Below are 20967 nucleotides of genomic sequence, written 5' to 3'. Positions count from 1 at the left end.
GCACACTTATGGTCCTGTATAAAAGAAGATTCTGAGAGTTTTCTTTTAGGTTTGTAAAAAGCAAGAGTGGACGTTAGACCGCTGGAAATGAGATGAGGGAAGAAGTAATGGGGAGGAAAGAAATCCCAAAAGAACTCCTCAGTGGTTAGCACTGCTGCCTCACTGCGCCAGGGACCCGGGTTCGATTCCAGCCTCGGGGTGACTGAGTGTGGGGAGTTTGCACATTCTCCCCGTGTCTGCGTGGGTTTCCTCCGGGTGCTCCGGTTTCCTCCCACAGTCCAAAGATGTGCAGGTTTAGGTGAATCGGCCAATGTAAAGTGTCCCATGGTGTTCAGGGATGTGTAGGTTAGGGTGGATTGGCCATGCTAAAGTGCACCAGAGTGTTCAGGGATGTGTAGGTTAGGTGCTTTAGGGGTAAATGTAGGGGAATGGGTCGAGGTGGATTACTCTTCAGAGGGTCAGTGTGGACTTGTTGGCCTGTTTCAACACTAGGGAATCTTGAAAACAAAACGGACTAACTACTTTGCATCGGTTTCCACAATGGAAGCCACCAGCTACAGACCAGAACCTGAAAGAGAGTCAGGGGCAGAGGTGATTGACATGTTTATCATTAAGGAGAAGCTGCTGGGGAAGGGTCTGAAGGTGGATCAATCACTCAGCCTGATGGACAACACCCCAGCTTTCTACGGACGATAGCTGAGGCGAACGTGGAAGCGTTTTTTGGCAATCTGTCGGGATCGGTGGAGGACTGGAAAATGGCTTATGTAACACCCTGTTTCAGGAGGGAGGGGGCAGAAGATAGGAAATTATTGGCAGGTTCACTAAACTCCAATAGCTCCTGACCTCGTTACAGTCTCGATACAAACATGGACCCCAAAAAAATTCTAAATTCCAGAGACAATCTGAGAGTGACTGAACTTGACCATCAAGACCACGTTTGACCAAGTGTGGTATCCAGAACCTCCAGTAAAACTTGGGTATCGTGGTTTTTATTGTTGGATTGTTAATCCAGACACCCAGGTAATGTTCTCGGATCAAAGCCTGTCAGATGGTGGAATTTGAATTCAGTGAAGATCTGGAATTAAGAACCCAGCAATAACCATGAATCATTGTTGATTGTCTAAAAGAAAATCCCATCTGGTTCACTAATGCACCTTGGAGTCAAATTGCCATCCTTACCTGGTGTGGCCTACATGTGACTTCAGACCCACGGCAATGTGGTTGACGTTTGGCAATGTGGTTGATGTTTGACTCTCTGGGTCACTTGGGATGGGTAATAAATACTGGCCCAAACCAGTGTTGCTCACGTCCTATTAATGACTGTTTTAAAAATGCTCCAACATCACACAAGAAGCTTGACGTCATCCAAACCAAAGTTGCCCACTTGATTGGCACCACATTCCCTCCCTCCGTCACCGACACTCAGTAGCAGCAACGTGTACTGTCTAGAAGATGCACTGCAGACATTCTCCAGAGATCCTGAGACAGCGTCTTCCAAACCACGACCACTTCCACCTAGAAGGACGAGGGCACCAGGTACATGGGAACACGACCCCCTGCAAGTTCATCCTCAAATCACCCACCATCCTGTTCTGTTTTGGGGCCACTGCTGTTAGTCATTTTTTATAAACGATCTGGACGTGGGCGTAGAAAGATGGGTGAGTAAATTTGCCAATTACTCTAAGGTAGGCAGAGTTGTAGATAGTGCCAAAGGATGCTGTGCGTGACAGAGGGACATAGCTAAGATGCAGAGCTGGGCTGAGAACTGGCAAATGGAGTTTAATGTGGAAAAAGTGTGAGGTAGTTCACTTTGGAAGAAGTAACAGGAATGCAGAGTACTGGGTAAAATACTTGGCAGTGCAGATGAACAGAAAGATCTCTCACCAGATGCATAAATCCTTGAAAGTTGCCACCCAGGTTGATAGGCAAAAGTGAGGATTGCAGATGCTGGAAATCAAAGTTTAGATCAGAGTGGTGCTGGAAAAGCACAGCAGGTCAGGCAGCATCCGAGGAGCAGGAAAATCGACATTTCAGACAAAAGCCCTTCTGGAATAGAGGCAGGAGAGCGAAATGGGGGGGGGGGGGGGGGGAGGTAGGGGCAGGGGAGAAGGTAGCAAAGAGTACAGTAGGTGAATGGGGATGGGGATGGAGGTGATAGGTCAGAGGGGAGGGTGGAGCGCATAGGTGGGAAGGGAGATTGGCAGGTAGGCCAGGTCATGAGGGCGGTGCTGAGCTGGAAGATTGGAACTGGGGTGAGGTGGGGGGAGGGGAAATGAGGAAACTGTTGAAATCCACATTGATGCCCTGGAGTTGAAGTGTTCCGAGGCGGAAGATGAGGCGTTCTTCCTCCAGGCGTCTGGTGGTGAGGGAGCGGCGGTGGAGGAGGCCCAGGACCTGCATGTCCTCGGCAGAGTGGGAGGGGGAGTTGAAATGTTGGGCCAAGGGGCGGTGGGGTTGATTGGTGTGGGTGTCTCTGAGATGTTCCCTAAAGCGCTCTGCTAGGAGGCGCCCAGTCTCCCCAATGTAGAGGAGACCGCATCGGGAGCAACAGATACAATAAATGATATTAGTGGATGTGCAGGTAAAACTTTGATGGATGTGGAAGGCTCCTTTGGGGCCTTGGATGGTGGTGAGGGAGGAGGTTGATAGGGTTGTTAAGAAGGCACGTTTCAGACAAAAGCCCTTCTTCTGGAATAGAGGCAGGAGAGAGAAATGGGGGGTGGGGGGGGGGGGGGGGGAGAGGTAGGGGCTGGGGAGAAGGTAGCAAAGAATATAATAGGTGATGGGGGTGGGGATGGAGGTGATAGGTCAGAAGGGCTTTTGTGAGTTTGTTGCCGTTTATTGGTAGGGGAATTGAGTTTCAGAGCCACGAGGTCATGCTTCAGCTGTACAAGACACTGGTGCAGCCGCACTTGGGAGTATTGCGTACAGTTCTGGTCACCACATTATAGGAAGGATGTGGAATCTTTGGAAAGGGTTCAGAGGAGATTTACCAGGATGTTGCCTGGTCTGGAGGGAAGGTCTTATGAGGAAAGGCTGAGGGACTTAAGACTATTTTCGTTGGACAGAAGAAGGTTGAGAGGTGACTTTATCGAGACGCATACGATAATCAGAGGGTTAGATAGGGAAGACAGTTGGAGCCTTTTTCCTTTAAATTGAGGGGTGATAGGTTTAGGACAGATAGCAGGGGTAGTTTCTTTACTCAGAGAGTAGTCAGGGCGTGGAACGGCCTGCCTGCAACAGTAGTAGACTTGCCAACGTTAAGGGTATTTAAATGGGCATTGGACGGATGTATGGATAATAATGGAACAGTGTAGGTTAGCTGGGCATCAGATTAATTTCACAGGTCGGCGCAACATTGAGGGCTGAAGGGTCTGTACTGCGCTGGAATGTTCTATATTCGATGAAGGTGTGGTGTGTACTGAACCTTTACGGGAGACAGGAAGCTGATTAGATTAGATTAGATTCCCTACAGTGTGGAAACAGGCCCTATGGCCCAACCAGTCCACACCAACCCTCCGAAGAGTAATCCACCCAGACCCAGTCCCCTCTGACTAATGTACCTAACACTCTGGGCAATTTAGCGTGGCCAATTCACCTAACCTACACATCTTTGGACTGTGGGAGGAAACTGGAGCACCCGGAGGAAGCCCACACAGACATGTGTGCAAACTCCGCACAGACAGTCGCCCCGAGGCTGGTCAGGGGGAAGCTATTTCCACTGGTAGGACAGACTCAGAGCCAGAGACACGACCCTTTGGAACGGAGATGAGGAGGAATTTCTTCAGACAGAGGGTGGTTGAACTGTGGATGTCATTGCCGCAGAAGGCAGTGGAAACTGCGTCCTTGCACGTCCTCAAGGCAGAGTAGGTAGGCTCCTGATTAGTCAGGGGATCAAGGGTTATGGGGAGAAGGCAAGAGAATGGGGTGGAGAAACATATCAGCCATGATCGAAGGCTAGAACAGACTCCTTGGGCCGAACAGGCTAACTCTATTCGTGTATCGTTACGCATCCCAAAGATGGAGGACAATTGGAAGGTGCCCCTGCCAACTCTCTGGTGAGTTATTCACCTGGGCCCACTATTCAGTTGACACAAGAAGGTATTACCCTACCACAATCCAGAGGGAACCCAGTGAGGGGCTCGATGGAGGGTATTACCCACCCACAACCCAGTGAGGGGCCAAACTGAGAGTATTACCCACCCACAACCCAGTGAGAGGCCCGATGGAGGGTATTACCCACCCACAACCCAGTGAGAGGCCAAACTGAGAGGATTACCCACCCACAACCCAATGAGATGCCCGACGGAGAGTATTACCCACTCACAACCCAGTGAGAGGCCCGATGGAGGGTATTATCCACCCACAACCCAGTGAGAGGCCCGATGGAGGGTATTACCCACCCACAACCCAGTGAGAGGCCCGACGGAGGGTATTACCCACCCACAACCCAGTGAGAGGCCCGATGGAGAGTATTACCCACCCACAAACCAGAGAGAGGCCCGATGGAGAGTATTACCCACCCACAACCCAGAGAGAGGCCCTACGGTGAGTATTACCCACCCACAACCCAGAGAGAGGCCCGACGGAGAGTATTACCCACCCACAACCCAGTGAGAGGCCCGAGTAAGAGTTTTACTCATCCACAACCCAGTGAGAGGCCCGACAGAGAGTATTACCCACCCACAACCCAGAGAGAGGCCCGACGGAGGGTATTACCCTCCCACAACCCAGTGAGAGGCCCGACAGAGAGTATTACCCACCCACAACCCAGAGAGAGGCCTGACGGAGAGTATTACCCACCCACAACCCAGTGAGAGGCCCTACGGTGAGTATTACCCACCCACAACCCAGAGAGAGGCCCGACGGAGAGTATTACCCACCCACAACCCAGAGAGAGGCCCGACGGGGAGTATTACCCATCCACAACCCAGTGAGAGGCCCGACAGAGAGTATTACCCACCCACAACCCAGAGAGAGGCCCGACGGAGGGTATTACCCTCCCACAACCCAGTGAGAGGCCAGACAGAGTATTACCCACCCACAACCCAGTGAGAGGCCAGACAGAGAGTATTACCCACCCACAACCCAGTGAGAGGCCAGACAGAGAGTATTACCCACCCACAACCCAGTGAGAGGCCAGACAGAGTATTACCCACCCACAACCCTGTGAGAGGCCCGAGGGTGAGTATTACCCACCCACAACCCAGTGAGAGGCCCCAGGGTGAGTATTACCCACCCACAACCCAGTGAGAGGTCCGACAGAGAGTATTACCCAGCCACAACCCAGTGAGAGGCCCCAGGGTGAGTATTACCCACCCACAACCCAGTGAGAGACCCGACGGAGAGTATTACCCACCCACAACCCAGTGAGAGGCCCGACGGAGGGTATTACCCACCCACAACCCAGTGAGGGGCCCGACGGAGGGTATTACCCACCCACAACCCAGTGAGAGGCCCGACGGAGAGTATTACCCACCCACAACCCAGTGAGAGGCCCGAGGGTGAGTATTACCCACCCACAACCCAGTGAGAGGCCCGACGGAGAGTATTACCCACCCACAACCCAGTGAGAGGCCCGACGGAGGGTATTACCCACCCACAACCCAGTGAGATGCCTGACGGAGGGTATTACCCACCCACAACCCAGTGAGAGGCCCTGCGGTGAGTATTACCCACCCACAACCCAGTGAGAGGCCCGAGGGTGAGTATTACCCACCCACAACCCAGTGAGGAGCCTGACGGAGAGTATTACCCACCCACAACCCAGTGAGAGGCCTGACGGAGGGTATTACCCACCCACAACCCAGTGAGAGGCCCGACGGAGGGTATTACCCACCCACAAACCAGAGAGAGGCCCGAGGGTGAGTATTACCCACCCACAACCCAGTGAGAGGCCCGACGGAGAGTATTACCCACCCAAAACCAAGTGAGAGGCCCGACGGAGGGTATTACCCACCCACAACCCAGTGAGAGGCCCGACGGAGAGTATTACCCACCCACAACCCAGTGAGAGGCCCGACGGAGAGTATTACCCACCCACAACCCAGTGAGAGGCCCGAGGGTGAGTATTACCCACTCACAACCCAGTGAGAGGCCCGATGGAGGGTATTACCCACCCACAACCCAGTGAGAGGCCCGACGGGGAGTATTACCCACCCACAACCCAGTGAGAGGCCCGACGGGGAGTATTACCCACCCACAACCCAGTGAGAGGCCCGACGGAGAGTATTACCCACCCACAACCCAGTGAGAGGCCCGACGGGGAGTATTACCCACCCACAACCCAGTGAGAGGCCCGACGGGGAGTATTACCCACCCACAACCCAGTGAGAGGCCCGACGGAGAGTATTACCCACCCACAACCCAGTGAGAGGCCCGAGGGTGAGTATTACCCACCCACAACCCAGTGAGAGGCCCGACGGTAAGTATTACCCACCCACAACCCAGTGAGGGGCCCGACGGAGAGTATTACAACGTCAATCAGTAAGTTTAAATTTGTAAGGGGCTCCACCAATTCACAAATTGAAAACAAAACAAAGAACTACGGATGCTGGAAATCTGAAACGAAACCAGAAATCGCTGGGAGAAACTCCACGGCAGGTCTGGCTGCACGTGCAGGTAGACGGCCCATTCTGAAGATGTGTCACGGGGACTCTGCTTTCTCTCCCCTCAGCTGCTGCCGGAGCTGCTGAATTTGTAGAGTCATGGACTCTCCTGCAGCATGGAGAATGGCCTTTTGGCCCAAACTGGTCCATGTTCATCCTTGCTAACCCCATTTCCCTGCACTTGGCCCATATCCTTCTAAACCTTTCCTCTCTGTGTATTTGTCCAAATGCCTTTTAAATGTTGTTATTGTACCCGCCTCCACCGCATCCGCTGGCAGCTCATTCCATATGCGTACCACCCTCTGTGTAAAAAAAGTTGCCCCTCAGGTTCCCTTTTATTCTTTCCCCTCTAACGATGCCCTCTCGTCCTCAATTCCCTCACCCTGAGAAAAGAGACTGAGAGCCCTCACCCGAGCCACACCTCTCATGACCACGTACTTTTCTATAAGATTCCCCCCCTCAGTCTCCTACACTTGAAAGAAAATAGTCCTAGCTGTCTAACGTCTTCCTATCAAGTTAAAAATCACACAATACTGTATCAGGTTGTAGCCCAACAGGTTTAGAACAAAGAAGAAGGAAAATTACAGCACAGGAACAGACCCAAGCCTGTGTCGATCCAGATCCTCTATCTAAACCTGTCCCCTATTTTCTAAGGATCTGTATCCCTCTGCTCCCTGCCCATTCATATCTGTCTAGATTCATCTTAAATGATGCTATCGCTCCCTCCCCTACCACCCCCTACCCCTGCATTGCAGGCCCCCACCACTCTCAGCATAAAGAACTTTCCACGTATATCTCCCTTAAACTTTTCCCCTCTCACTTTGGACCCTTGACCCCTCGTAATTGAGTCACCCAGTCTGGGAAAAAGTTTCTTGCTATCCACCCTCTCTACAGCTCTCATAGTTTTGCAGGCCTCAATCGAGTCTCCCCTCGACCTCCTCCTTTCCAATGAAAATAATCCTAATCTGCTCAACCCCTCCTCATAGCTAGCACCCTCCACACCAGGCAACATCCTGGTGAACCTCCTTTGCACCTTCTCCAAAGCATCCACTATCCTTTTGGTGACCAGAACTGTTAGCAGTATTCCAAATATGGCCAAACCAAAGTCTTATGCAACCGTAACATGACCTGCCAACTCTTGTACTCAATTTTAATTTGGAAGTAGGAGCTTTTGGAGTTTTGCTTCTTTATCAGGCAACTAGTGGGGCAGGACCATAGGACACAGAGTTTATAGTAAAAGATGAAACTGTTATACAAATGATGCGAACAAATCTGGATTGTGATGGATTTAATCGCTTAGAATGGGTTGCAGATTTCGATTCATTAACACGCAAATCTGAAAACGTCTTTCATTAAACCTTCCTGACATAACTTCAGGTTTTATTTAAAAAGGGTGACACCTCAGCTCAGACAATGCATTAAAGGTGTGAGGTTAGAGTCTGCCTGTGTGCCAACTTGAAGTTATGATTATATTCGTGGGCAGCATGATGGCTCAGTGGTTAGCACTGCTGCCTCACAGCGTCAAGGTCCCAGGTTTGATTCCAGCCTCGGGTAACTGCCTGTGTGGAGTTTGCACATTCTCCCCCCTGCCCCGTGTCTGTGTGGGTTTCCTCTGGATGCTCCGGTTTCCTCCCACAGGCTAAAGATGTGCAGGTTAGGAGAAACGTCTTCACCCAGCGAGTGGTGGGTGTGTGGAATGCTCTGCCCCAGAAGGCTGTGGAGGCCAAGTCTCTGGATACTTTCAAGAAAGAGTGGGATAGAGCTCTTAAGGGTGGTGGAATCAAGGGTTATGGGGATAAGGCAGGGACAGGATACTGATCGAGGATGATCATAATGAATGGTGGTGCTGACTCGAAGGGCAGAATGGCCTACTCCTGCACCTATTGTCTATTGAATTGGCCACCCTAAGTTGCCCATAGTGTTACGCTGATTAGTCAGGGGTAAATATAGGGTAGGGGAAGTGGGTCTGGGTTAGTCTTCGGAGGGTTGGTGTGGACCTGTTAGGGCCAAATGGCCTGGTTCCATATTGTAAGGATTCTAAACTATTTCCAAAGTAGGAATTGATAAAATCTCACTTGGACTGCCTGCAGATTTTATGCTTGTTGCACGAAATAGAATACAGCTGCAAATGCAAATTCACCCCATAGGCTTATGTGTGTGGGAGGGAGGGAGGGAGATACTGTGTGCAGGTTTGACCTCTCAGAGGATATGCCTGTGGGAAGGCGTGCGCGTGAGTGTTTTGAGAGGCTGGTGGAGGTCTGAGAGCGCGCACGCCTCAGGTCACAATGGGGGGGGGGGGGGGTGGGACCCCTGATTGACAGCCGTTGCAGACCAATAGACAGAGCGGTGGCGGCCGGCCCTCCGACCAATCAGAGCCAGACCCGGGCGGGTCGCACGCGACGGCCCCCCCCCCCACCCCCGGCGCCCGACTCGCCGCGCAGGCGCAGTTGCCGGTGGTGACCGTTGCTGGGGCCGCCCGTGGGAAGCCGTCGGAGATTGTGGACGGTGAAAGGTGAGGAATGTCACGACCTGCGGTGGACGAGGCAGTTTCCTGGAGGCTGGGAGGTGCTTCCGATCGGAATGGCAGGATCGCGGTCCCGGTCCCGGTCCGCGGCCGACCAGGACAAGGCCGCGGATCCGAAGCCGGGCAGTGCCCGGTGGTGGTGGTGATGACCGCCATCTTAATTGGGGGCAAAGTCTGGCAGGGCGCATGCGTAGCATTGTCCCCCTGGCCTGGAGAGGATGGGGTGATGGCCGCCATTTTAATTGGGGGCAAGGTCGAGCAGGGCGCATGAGCAGTGCATTCTCTCTCTCTCCCCCCCCAATGAATATCAGCTTCTTTCCAATTTATATCCTAGATTTGCAGCCTTGCATTTCATAATTTGCTGTTTGGAGGATATTAAATGGGAATGATTTTGCAAGCAGCAAACAAAATGGTCACCAGCCTGGGGCAGCGAAACGAAGATGGTTCACAGTTTGGGATTTGGGAGGAGAGAGAGAGAGAATCATTGTAATTCCAATCTGATTCATTAATTTGATTTCTTTTTAGGTATACAGCACGTAAAACTGGACTTGTCCCCTTTTGCCTACGCTTTGGCCCATACCCCTGGAAACCTTTCGTATCCATGTACCTGTTCAAATGTCTTTTGAGTGTTGCAGTTATAGCCATCCCTCCAACTTCCTCTGGCAGCTCACTTCATATATACACACCAGCCTCTTCGTGAAAATGTTGCCCCTCGGGTCCGTTTTACATCTTACTGCTCTCTTTTGCCCTCCAGTTTTGGACACCCCCAACCCTGGGGAAAATACTTCGGCTGTTCATCTTACCTGTGCCCCTTGTGGTTTTAAAAACGTCTGCAAGGTCATCTCAACTATGCAAAAGTGAGGACTGTAGATGCTGGAAACCAGAGTTTAGATCAGTGTAGTGCTGGAAAAGCACACCATGTCAGGCAGCATCCGAGGAGCAGAAAAATTGATGTTTTGGGCAAAAGCCCTTCATCAAGAATAGAGGCAGGGAACCTGCAAAGTGGAGAGATAAATGGGGGGATTGGGGCTTGAGAGAAGGTAACATAGAGTACAGTAGGTGAATGCGGGTAGGGATGGAGGTGATAGGTCAGAGGGGAGGGTGGGGGAAGGTAGCATAGAGTGCAATAGGTGAATGGGGGTGGGAATGGAGGAGATAGGTCAGAGAGGTGGTGGAGGAAGGTAGCAAAGAGTACAATGGGGGGGGGGGGATGGAGGTGATAGGTCAGAGAGGAGGGTGGGGGAAGGTAGCAAAGAGTACAATAGGTGAATGGGGGTAGGGATGAAGGTGATGGGTCAGAGAGGAGGGTGGGGGAAGGTAGCAAAGAGTACAATAGGTGAATGGGGTGGGGATAGAGGTGATAGGTCAGAGGGGAGGGTGGGGGAAGGTAGCAAAGAGTACAATAGGTGAATGGGGGTGGGGATATAGGTCAGAGGGGAGGGTGGAGTGGATAGGTGGGAAGGGAGATTGACAGGTAGGACAGGTCATGAGGCTGGTGCTGAGCTGGAAGGTTGGAACTGGGGTGAGGTGGGGGGAGGGGAAATGAGGAAACTGGTGAAGTCCACATTGATGTCCTGGGGTTTAAATGTTCCGAGGCGGAAAATGAGGCGTTCTTCAACTATCTATCCTCCAGGGAAAGAAGCACCAGCCTGTCCAGACTTTCCTTATGCCTCAGTCCTTTGGTAACATCCTAGTAAATTGTTTTTGCATAGTTTTCAGTTTAATAACATCCTTGCTATAGCAGGGCATGCAGAATTGTGTGTATTAGTCCAAATGTGACCTCACCAATACCTTACACAACAGTAACATCCCAATTACTGTACTCAGTGCTTTGACTGATGAAGGCAAGTGAGCCAAGTGCAGCCTTTACCATCCTGTCTACTTTGTGATGCCACTTTTAAATAACTGTCCCTGTACTCCTAGGTCTTTCTGTTCGACAAGACTCTATTATTAACTGTGTAAGTCCTGCCTTCGTTTGTCTTCCAAAATGCAACACGTTGCATTTATCTGAATTAACCTCCCATCTGTCGTGCCTTGGCCCTCGAGCTGAGTTAATTAAAATTCCTTGTAATCTTAAATAATCTTCTTCATAGTCCACTATATGATTTTGGTATCATCGGCAAACTTACGAACCGTGACTCCTATACTCTCACCCAAATCATTTAGATAAATGACGATGTGGATCCAGCATGGATTCTTGCGACATGCCATTGGCCACAGGCTTCCAGTCTGAAAAACAAGCCTCTATCCACCACCCTCTGTGTTTTACCATCCAGCCAATTTGTATCTAATTGCCAGCTTTCCCTGGATGCCGTGTGATTTAACCGAACTAACCAGACTCCCATGTGGTACCCTGGCAAAGGCCTTGCTGAAGTCCTTGTAGACAGCGTTTGCCCTCATCTATCTTCTTGGTCACGTCTTCAAATCCAAATTCAGTCCAATTTATGAGACACGATTTCCCACTCACAAAGAATGCTGACTGTCCTTACTCAGTCGTTTAGAGATTCTCAATCTGCAGAGAGGAGCTCAAGAACCGAAGCCATTGCAGAGGAAAGGCAGGGAGGTGAAACCCAGGAAAGAAGGAATGTGGTGGTAATGGATTTGGGTTTCAGTCCAAGGAGGAAGGAGAGCGTGTGGGTTCTGGGATTTATAACTTTGCGCAAGAAGTGAAGGGGCAGTCTTCCATAAAAACTCGAAGTGTGTGCTCTGAATTTCTATCCTGTCCTGACAATGATGACATTTGTAAACATAGTTTATCCTTTTACAGGCTTTGAGAAGGGAAGGATTGCGAGATGCACGGCTGGGACCAAACAGCACCTCGGGATCTGAATATCATTGGCCTTTGAGTTTGGAGGGAGGAACGCTTGGCCGAAAGGGAAGATTTAAAACCTCAGTGTGAGTGGAAAAGCACGAAAACGTATACACACCCCCCTGAGTGACACTGTTCCAACAAACAGACTGTGGAAAGGAGTTTAAAACTACTACACCCTGAAAATCATATTGCACTCTTGATAGTGGGGAGAGATCATATATGTGTTGCGTGTGAACAAAGCATCATGGTCAAACCGTTGACATGTGGGGACTGTGGCAAACGATTCGATTACCCATCCCAGCTGGAAATTCATCGCCGCAGTCACACTGGGGAGAAACCATTTATCTGTTCAGTGTGTGGGAAGGAGTTCACCAAGACAACCTGCCTCATGTTACACCAGCGCATTCACACCGAGGAGAGGCCGTTCAGCTGCACTCGCTGTGAAAAGAGGTTCATTTCTTCGTCTGACCTCAATCAGCACCAGCGGGTTCACACCGGTGAGAGACCATTCATTTGCTCCCAGTGTGGGAAGGGATTCACAAAGTCATCCAACCTGGTGACTCACCAACGGATTCACTCTGAGGAGAAGCCATTCCACTGCACTTACTGCGGGAAGCGTTTCAAATATTTACACAGCCTCGAGGAACACCAAAGGGTTCACACCGGGGAGAGGCCGTTCACGTGCTCTGTGTGTGGGAAGGGATTCACTCAGCCATCCAGTCTGGTGAGGCACCAGCGGGTTCACACCGGGGAGAGGCCGTTCAGCTGCTCCGTGTGCGGGAAAAGCTTCAGGCAGACGTCTGCCCTCATCACGCACCAGCGGGTTCACACTGGGGAGAAACCGTTCCCCTGCTCCGTTTGCGGGAAGGCCTTCACTGTCTCATCCACCCTCAAGGCACACCAGCAAACTCACTCTGCGGAGAAGCTCTTCGACTGCTGTCACTGTGCTAAGTCCTTCAGGTGTTCATCTGCTCTGCTCGCGCACCAGCGGGTTCACACTGGAGAGAGACCATTCATCTGCTCCGTGTGCGGGAAGGGATTCACTCGCTCCTGCAGTCTGGTTACGCATGAGCGACTCCATAAATAACTAGGGGGATTGGACTCTGCTGTCATTTATGTTGGCAAGCACATCCGGGCTTATTTGTCTGACACCTTTTGTATGTGCTGTGAGAGCAATCGGTACAACCCATTGGCGTTTAATATTCTGGATACGTCACTGATATTTAAAGCAATGCTTTCTCACCTTCAAGAGTATTTGGGCTCCTTCATGTTAACTGAAGAATTCTTAATAGGAACTAATTTACAATAATATTGTTAACTTTTAGTTCAATCCTGAACGGATCTTCGGTGCAAAATCTATGATTCAGTGTCTGAAAGATGCCACTCATTAACATCTCCAATGAGAAAGTGCTGATTAATCCTTGCTGACAATTCTCACTGACCTGTGCACTCTTCAATGTGATACCTCAGTTTCACAGTTATCGAAAAGCAATTCTGTGAAATGGACACCTCGCAGTCCTGATGAAGGGCTTATGCCCGAAACGTCGACTCTCCTGCTCCTCGGATGCCGCGGTGCTTTTCTAACGCCGCGCTCTCGTCCTCAGAGTCTCCGTTCTGCAGCTTCCCATCAGTTTGAGTTGGGAAATCCCACCATTTGAGATTGAAAAGGCTGCTTCCCAAGCAGAAAGGCCCAAGCGAGGTGGGGTTGCAGCCGGATTGCTGATGCAGAAAATGTCCCATCTACTGTAACGCCCTCCTCCACCTCTGTCACGAGGTAGGATCCCTTTCAGAGAGTGTGCATGTCACAAAAATCATCCCGATATATCAAAAAAAAGCGATAGAGGAGTTGCAGCAAGGCATTTGTTCTTCAAAATTCCATTCCTCAGATTCATCTGCTCTTTTTGTGACCACGTGTGCTGTACAGTACGGCTGAACGAAGATTGGAATAAAACAGAGGTGTTTCTCAGCTCCCACACTGTTTGGTTTTTTTTTTCCCCTTCTCCATTCTCCATCCCCTGAAGATATGAAAGGAGTTTATCCAAGACAGCAAAGTTGACCGTCAGCCCAAACTGAAAACCAAGTTAACAACATAGCACGTCTTTGTACAGAGAATTCCTCGACACGGAAGACACTACAGTTTGTAGATGGGATTGATTCCGATGCACGGTGCATGGTGAGTTGTCAGAACGGTTGTTAAAGGCTCTCATGTCTGGTTGGCTTGGTTGCTGACTGAGTTGTGTCAGATTGGATGGAAAATCAAGAGTGGGGTAAAGTGCTTCAGCAGCAGTGATGGGTCCAATATGGTCCGAGCTACACCAGGTCATGGTGACCACCATGAAACCATCACAGGCAATCACAGTACCATGTTAGAGAACTTTGGAGAATAATGGTGGCACGGTGGCTCAGTGGTTGGCACTGCTGCCTCACAGCACCAGGGACCCGGGTTCGATTCCAGCCTCGGGCGACTGTCTGTGTGGAGTTTGCACGTTCTTCTCGTCCATGCCAACCAGATATCCTAACCTAATGGAGTTCCATTTGCCAGCACTTGGCCCATATCCCTCCTAACCCTTTCTATTCATGTGCCCATCCAGATGCCTTTTAAATGTTGTTATTCCGCCAGCCTCCACCAATTCCTCTGGTCGCTCATTTCATACACGCAGCACTGTCTGGCCATTTTACGTCCCTTTTACATTTTTCCCCTCTCACCTAAACAAATACCTTCTAGGACATTCCAGCTCAGTCCAGGCCCTTCGGCCCTCGATGTTGTGCTGACCTCTGGAACCAATCCGAAGCCCATTTATCCTACACTATTCCATTTTCATCCATATGTTTATCCAATGACCATTTAAATGCCCTTAGAGTTGGCGAGTCTACTACTGTTGCAGGTAGGGTGTTCCACACCTCTACTACTCTCTGAGTAAAGAGCCTACCTCTGGCCTATATCTATCACCCTTCAATTTAAAAGAGGAAAAAGGCTCTCACTGTCCACCCTGTCTAACCCTCTGGTTATCTTATATGTCTCAATGAAGTCACCTCTCAACCTTCCCTCGAACAAAAACAGCCTCAATCCCTCAGCCATTCCTCACAAGACATTTCCCTCCATACCAAGCCTTTCTCTCTAGTTCTGGACCACCCCTCCCCCCCCCACCCCCTCAGGGAAACGACCGTGTCTATGTAGAACATAGAACAATAAAGCACAAAACAGGCCCTTCGGCCCTCAATGTTGCACCGACCTGTGAACTAATCTAAGCCCATCCCCCTACACGATCTCACCATCATCCGTATGCTTATCCAAGGACTGTTTAAATGCTCTTAATATGACTGAGTTAACTATATTGGCAGGCAGTGCATTCCACATCCTTATCACTCTCTGAGTAAAGAACCTGCCTCTGCCATCAGTCTTAAATCTATCACCCCTCAATTTGCAGCTATCCCCCCTCGTACAAGCTGACGTCATCATTCTAGGAAAAAGACGCTTACTGTCCACCCTATCTAATCCTGTGATCATCTTGTATGTCTCTATTAAATCTCCTCTTAGCCTTCTTCTCTCCCATGAGAACAGATCCAAGTCCCTCAGCCTTTCCTCATAAGACCTTCCCTCCAGACCAGGCAACATCCTGGTAAATCTGCTCTGCACCTTTTCCAATGCTTCCACATCCTTCCTGTAATGGGGTGACCAGAACTGTACACAATATTCCAAGTGTGGCCGCACCAGCGTTTTGTATAGTTGCAGCATGACATACTGCTCCGGAACTCAATCCCTCTGCCAATAAAACTTAAGAACCATAAGCCTTCTTAACAGCACTATCAATCTGGTGGCAACTTCCAGGGATCTATGTACATGGACACCAAGATCCCTTTGCACATCCACCCTACCAAGAATCTTTCCATTGATCCAGTAATCTTCCTTCCTGTTATTCTTCCCAAAGTGCATCACCTCACATTTATCTGCATTGAACTCTATTTGCCACCTCTCCACCCAATTCTGCAGTTTATCCAAGTCCCCCTGCAACCTGTAATATTCTTCCACACTGTCCACTACTCCACCGACTTTAGTGTCGTCTGCAAACTTACTAACCCATCCACGGATGCCTGCGTCTAAGTCATTTATAAAAATGACAAACAGCAGTGGTCCCAAAACAGATCCTTGTGGCACATCACTAGTAACCGGACTCCAGGCTGAATATTTTCCATCAACCAACATTCGCTGCCTTCTTACAGAAAGCCAGTTTCTAATCCAAACTGCTAAATCCCCCTCAGTCCCATGCCTCCGCATTTTCTCCAAAAGCCTACCACGAGGAACCTTACCAAAGCCTTTACTGAAGTCTATGTATACCACGTCAACTGGCCGTACTCTCTCCATGCCCCTCATGATTTTATAAACCTCTATAAGATCACCCCTTAGCCTCCGACGTGCCAGGGAAAACAGCCTGAGCCTATTCAGCTTCTCCCTACAGCTCTCCCTATAGCTCCATCCCTAGCAACACCCTTGTAAATTGTCGTGAGAGAGGGAAATGCAGTGGATGAGTTGTCAGTAGGTATTTGATAAGGTGCTGGACAGCAAGCTCATTGATAAAATCAACCTCGTGATATTAAAAAGAGTGGGGCAGTGTGGATAGAAAGTTGTGGCAACCATGAAAAATGGAGAGTGGTGGTTTTTGAATGTTCTTCAAACCAGAAGGATGGAAACAGTGCTGTCAACAGGGTCAATGATGGGTTCACTGCTCTTCCCAACATTTGAGAAATAATCTGGACCAGATGGGCTGAGAAGTGGCAGATGGAGTTTAATTCAGATAAATGCGAGGTGCTCCATTTTTGGAAAGCAAATCTTAGCAGGACTTATACACTTAATGGTAAGGTCCTAGGGAGTGTTGCTGAACAAAGAGACCTTGGAGTGCAGGTTCATAGCTCCTTGAAAGTGGAGTCACAGGTAGATAGGATAGTGAAGAAGGCATTTGGTATGCTTTCCTTTATTGGTCAGAGTATTGAGTACAGGAGTTTGGAGGTCATGTTGCGGCTGTACAGGACATTGGTTAGGCCACTGTTGGAATATTGCATGCAGTTCTGGTCTCCTTCTTTTCGGAAAGATGTTGTGAAACTTGAAAGGGTTCAGAAAAGATTTACAAGGATGTTGCCAGGGTTGGAGGATTTGTGCTATAGGGAGAGGCTGAACAGGCTGGGGCTGTTTTCCCTGGAGCGTCGGAGGCTGAGGGGTGACCTTATAGAGGTTTACAAAATTATGAGGGACATGGATAGGATAAATAGAGAAAGTATTTTCCCTGGGGTTGGGAAGTCCAGAACTAGAGGGCATAGGTTTAGGGTGAGAGGAGAAAGATATAAAAGAGACCTAAGGGGCAACTCTTTCATGCAGAGGGTGGTATGTGTATGGAATGAGCTGCCAGAGGAAGTGGTGGAGACTGGTACAATTGCAACATTTAAGAGGCATTTGGATGGTTTTATGAATAGGAAGGGTTTGGAGGGATATGGGCCGGGTGCTGGCAGATGGGACTAGATTGGATTGGGATGTCTGGTCGGCATGGATGGGTTGGACCGAAGGGTCTGTTTCCGTGCTGTACATCTCTATGACTCTGTGGGTGATAGATTCCAAATCACCAGGGAACGCCACCACAGGGCAAGTCAGGATCGCTGACAAAATGGTGTTTTGTTGACAAATAAGTCAAAAGCATTGCATTCCAGAGGTGAGGTGAGAGTGATTGCCCTTACTGGCTACATCTAACCAAGTGTGGTACCAAGGAGCTCAAGTAAAACTGGAATTGGCGGGAACTGAGGAGGACTATCTGCTGGTCATACTGGCACACAGGGATGGTTGTGGTTATTGAATTGAATTTATTGTCATGAGTACCGAGGCACAGTGAAAAGCTTTGTCTTGCGAGCAATACAGGCAGGTCACAGAGTTAAGTAGCGTAGATAGTAAATAATAGGGAAACAGCAGCAAAAACAAAAACACAGATACAGGTGAGTGTTAAAAGTTTGTGAGTCCATTCAGTATTCTAACAACAGTGGGGTAGAAACTATTGCGAAACCGGCTGGTGCGTGTGGTCAGGCTTCTGTACCTTCTCCCCGATGGTAGAGGTTGTAGAAAAACATTGCCGGGGTGGGATGGATCTTTGAGAATGCTGGCGGCCTTTCCTTGACAGCGGGCCTGGTAGATGGATTCTATAGATGGGAGGTTGGCCTTTGTGATTGTCCGGGCCGAGTTCACCACTCTCTGTAACCGTCTCTGATCTTGAATGGTACATTTGCCATACCAGGTAGTGATACATCCAGACAATGCTCTCAATGGCGCACCTATAAAAATTATTGGAGATCAGACTCCTCAGCTGCAGGACATCTCCGCAGGAATTCCTCAGGGGAGTGTCCTCGGCCGGACCATTTTCAGCGGCTTCATCAATGACCTTCCCTCTATCATAAAGTCAGAAAGTAGGGATGTTCGCTAATGATTGGTGCTGAACATTGTGCATTCGCCTCTTCTCAGATACTGAAGCAGTCCGTGTTCAACTGCAACAACATCTGGACAATACCAGGCTTAGGCTGACAAGTGGCAAGTAACACTTGTACCATTGTCAGGCAATGACTGTCTCCAATAAGAGACATTTTATTCGCTACTCCTTAACATTCAAAGGTGTTACTGTCACGATCAACATCCTGGGGATACCTGTGACCAGAGAGTCACCTGGACTCGCCATATAAATAGTGGCTGCAAGAGCAGGTCAGAGGCTAGGAGTGCTACAGTAACTAACTCGCCTCCTGATTCTCCAAAGCCATTCCGCATCTACGAGGCCCAAGTCAGGAATGTGTCAGAATACGCCTCGCTTGCCTGGATGGGTGCAGCTCCAACAGCACTCGTGAAGTTGGCATCATCCAGGATAAAGTAGCCTGCTTGGCACCGCACCCACAAGTGTCCACTCCCACCACCCTCGGTGCTGAGTCACAGCAATGCTTGCCATCTACAAAGTGCACTCCATCAAAGTTCCTCGGAACAGCACCTCCAAACCCGTGATCCCTTCCGTCAAAAAGGACAAAGGCAGCAGCTACATGGGAGCACACCAACTACAGGTCCCCCTCCCCCCCCCCACCGTCCTGATGTGGATACTGATCGCAGTTCCTTCAGCATCACTGGGGCAAAATCCTGGACTTCCCTCTCTCAGGACATTATGGGTCAACTTCCGACACGTGAGCTGCAGTGGTTCACAAAGGCAGCTCACCACCACCCCCCTTCTCATGGGCAAGGGGGGGGGGAGGGATCAGGCAATAAATTCTGGCCAGCCAGCGATGCCTACATCCTGGGAGTTCAGAAAAGATTTCATGGGCTGTGACCATCGAGTGAAGAGGGTGTGAGTGAATAGTCATTCCAACACCAAGCAAAACTGACCCAGTAAATAGAGTCATAGCGATGTACAGCAGGGAAACAGACCCTTCGGTCCAACCTGTCCATGCTGACCAGATATCCCAACCCAATCTAGTCCCACCTGCCAGCACCCGGCCCATATCCCTCCAAACCCTTCTTATTCATATACCCATCCAAATGCCTCTTTAAATGTAATTGTACCAGCCTCCACCACTTCCTCTGGCAGCTCATTCCATACCCATGCCATCCTCTGTGTGAAGAATTTGGCCCTTAGGTCTCTTTTATCTCTTTCCCCTCTCACCCTAAACCTATGCCCCTCTAGTTCAGGGCTCCCCGGTCTCAGGGCGAAGACTTTGCCTATTTACCCTATCCAGGCCCCTCATAATTTTGTAAACCCTTTGAACCGATCATCAACTCCTTTTGTGATCAATTTTGACCGCTGCCATTCCTCCAACATGTCAATCATTCCACTGGGCTCCGGATGATTGGAGGGGCTGCGGAAATTTAGTTCCACCACAAGATGACAGTGCTATTGTGTTTCATCTGTCTTAAGCTGACCATTATGCGCCCTTATTTCACGGGGCTTGGACTATCACAGCAAGGAAGTTGCATTCCAACTGCACAAGGTACTGGTGAGACTATACCTGGAGTACCGAGAGAGGTTTTGATGGCCTTGTTTAGGAAGATATTTTATTTCGTTGGAGAAAGTTCAGAGACGGTTCACCAGGATGGTCCCTGGTCTGCAAGAATTGTCTAATGAGCAACGGTTCAACAGGTTGGGACTCCACTCAATGGGGTTTGGAAAAATGCAAGATGATTTCGTAGAAGAATATAGGATTCTTAAGGGGCTTGACAGGGTATATGCTAAGGGGATGTTTACCCTCTGGGGAGAGTCATCACCAGGGGGCATAGACACAGAATTAACTCTGAGGAAAATCACCAGCCTCAGAGTCAGAGTCGGGGTTCAACGACAGAGTTTATTGTACAAGGAAATACCGGAGCTCTGGGGAGAGAGAGAAACACACCAACAGCACAGTGGTCCGCTGCGAGTCTTCTCTCAACCCAGAGCACATGTCAAGACACTTTTATACATTTTGTAATAAAAGGTCAGTGATGAGGTTATTGTCTTTGCAACATGGTTTGTTTATGGTAAACATTGCAGAATCGATAATCATTTCGGTGCAGTCATTGTCAGTTCCAGCGCAGTCTTTGTTAATTTCAGCGCGGTCGTTGTCAGTTTCAGCACAGACATTGTCAGTTTCAGTGTCTGCATGGAAGTCCATTGCTGTCGTAATCGCTCTTCCTCTGAAGGAGGGTCACTGCAGCCCTGGCTGTTATCACTCTGTATTGAGTCTGTATCAAGCTGTTAGCATTTCTATCAAAGGTGTTGGCTGGACCCTGACACTTCGGCAGGCAGTGTACGCTACTCATGAGTATTCTCTCCCTCATCCACCTTAAACTAATCAACTAGGTTGTGAGTGCATTGTGCTGGCCCCAGGCAGTGTCTGTATTTGCTCTGCTGTCTCTCTCTCCATATCGTGGTCCGGTGGCCATCTTGTGTGTCAAGTGGCCAACTGATGGCTCAGCGGCCATCTTGTGTGTCTGTGTGCCGAGCGTCACCCTGCCCCGTGCCATCTGTCACTTCAAAGGGGCA

The 20967-nt window shown here is 49.8% G+C and overlaps 1 protein-coding gene across 1 annotated transcript in view; it reads left to right on the top strand.

Annotated features, from left to right (window-relative positions):
- Window positions 1-412: 412 nt before the first annotated feature.
- LOC122543466 (uncharacterized) overlaps window positions 413-20967 on the top strand; it is a 45725-nt gene continuing 25170 nt past the window's right edge. The window contains 2 exon segments of the mRNA XM_087974249.1: window positions 413-1658; window positions 11900-12800. Coding sequence (XP_087830375.1) covers window positions 12189-12800 — 612 coding nt within the window. The 5' untranslated portion in view covers window positions 413-1658; window positions 11900-12188.

The sequence above is a fragment of the Chiloscyllium plagiosum genome, unplaced genomic scaffold (assembly GCF_037043375.1).
Source record: "Chiloscyllium plagiosum isolate Xiang-an unplaced genomic scaffold, Cpla_swu_hap1 HiC_scaffold_27, whole genome shotgun sequence".
Classification (NCBI taxonomy): Eukaryota; Metazoa; Chordata; class Chondrichthyes; order Orectolobiformes; family Hemiscylliidae; genus Chiloscyllium; species Chiloscyllium plagiosum.
The sequence above is the reverse complement of the archived record's forward strand: the minus strand, read 5'-3'. Positions and strand labels throughout refer to the sequence as shown.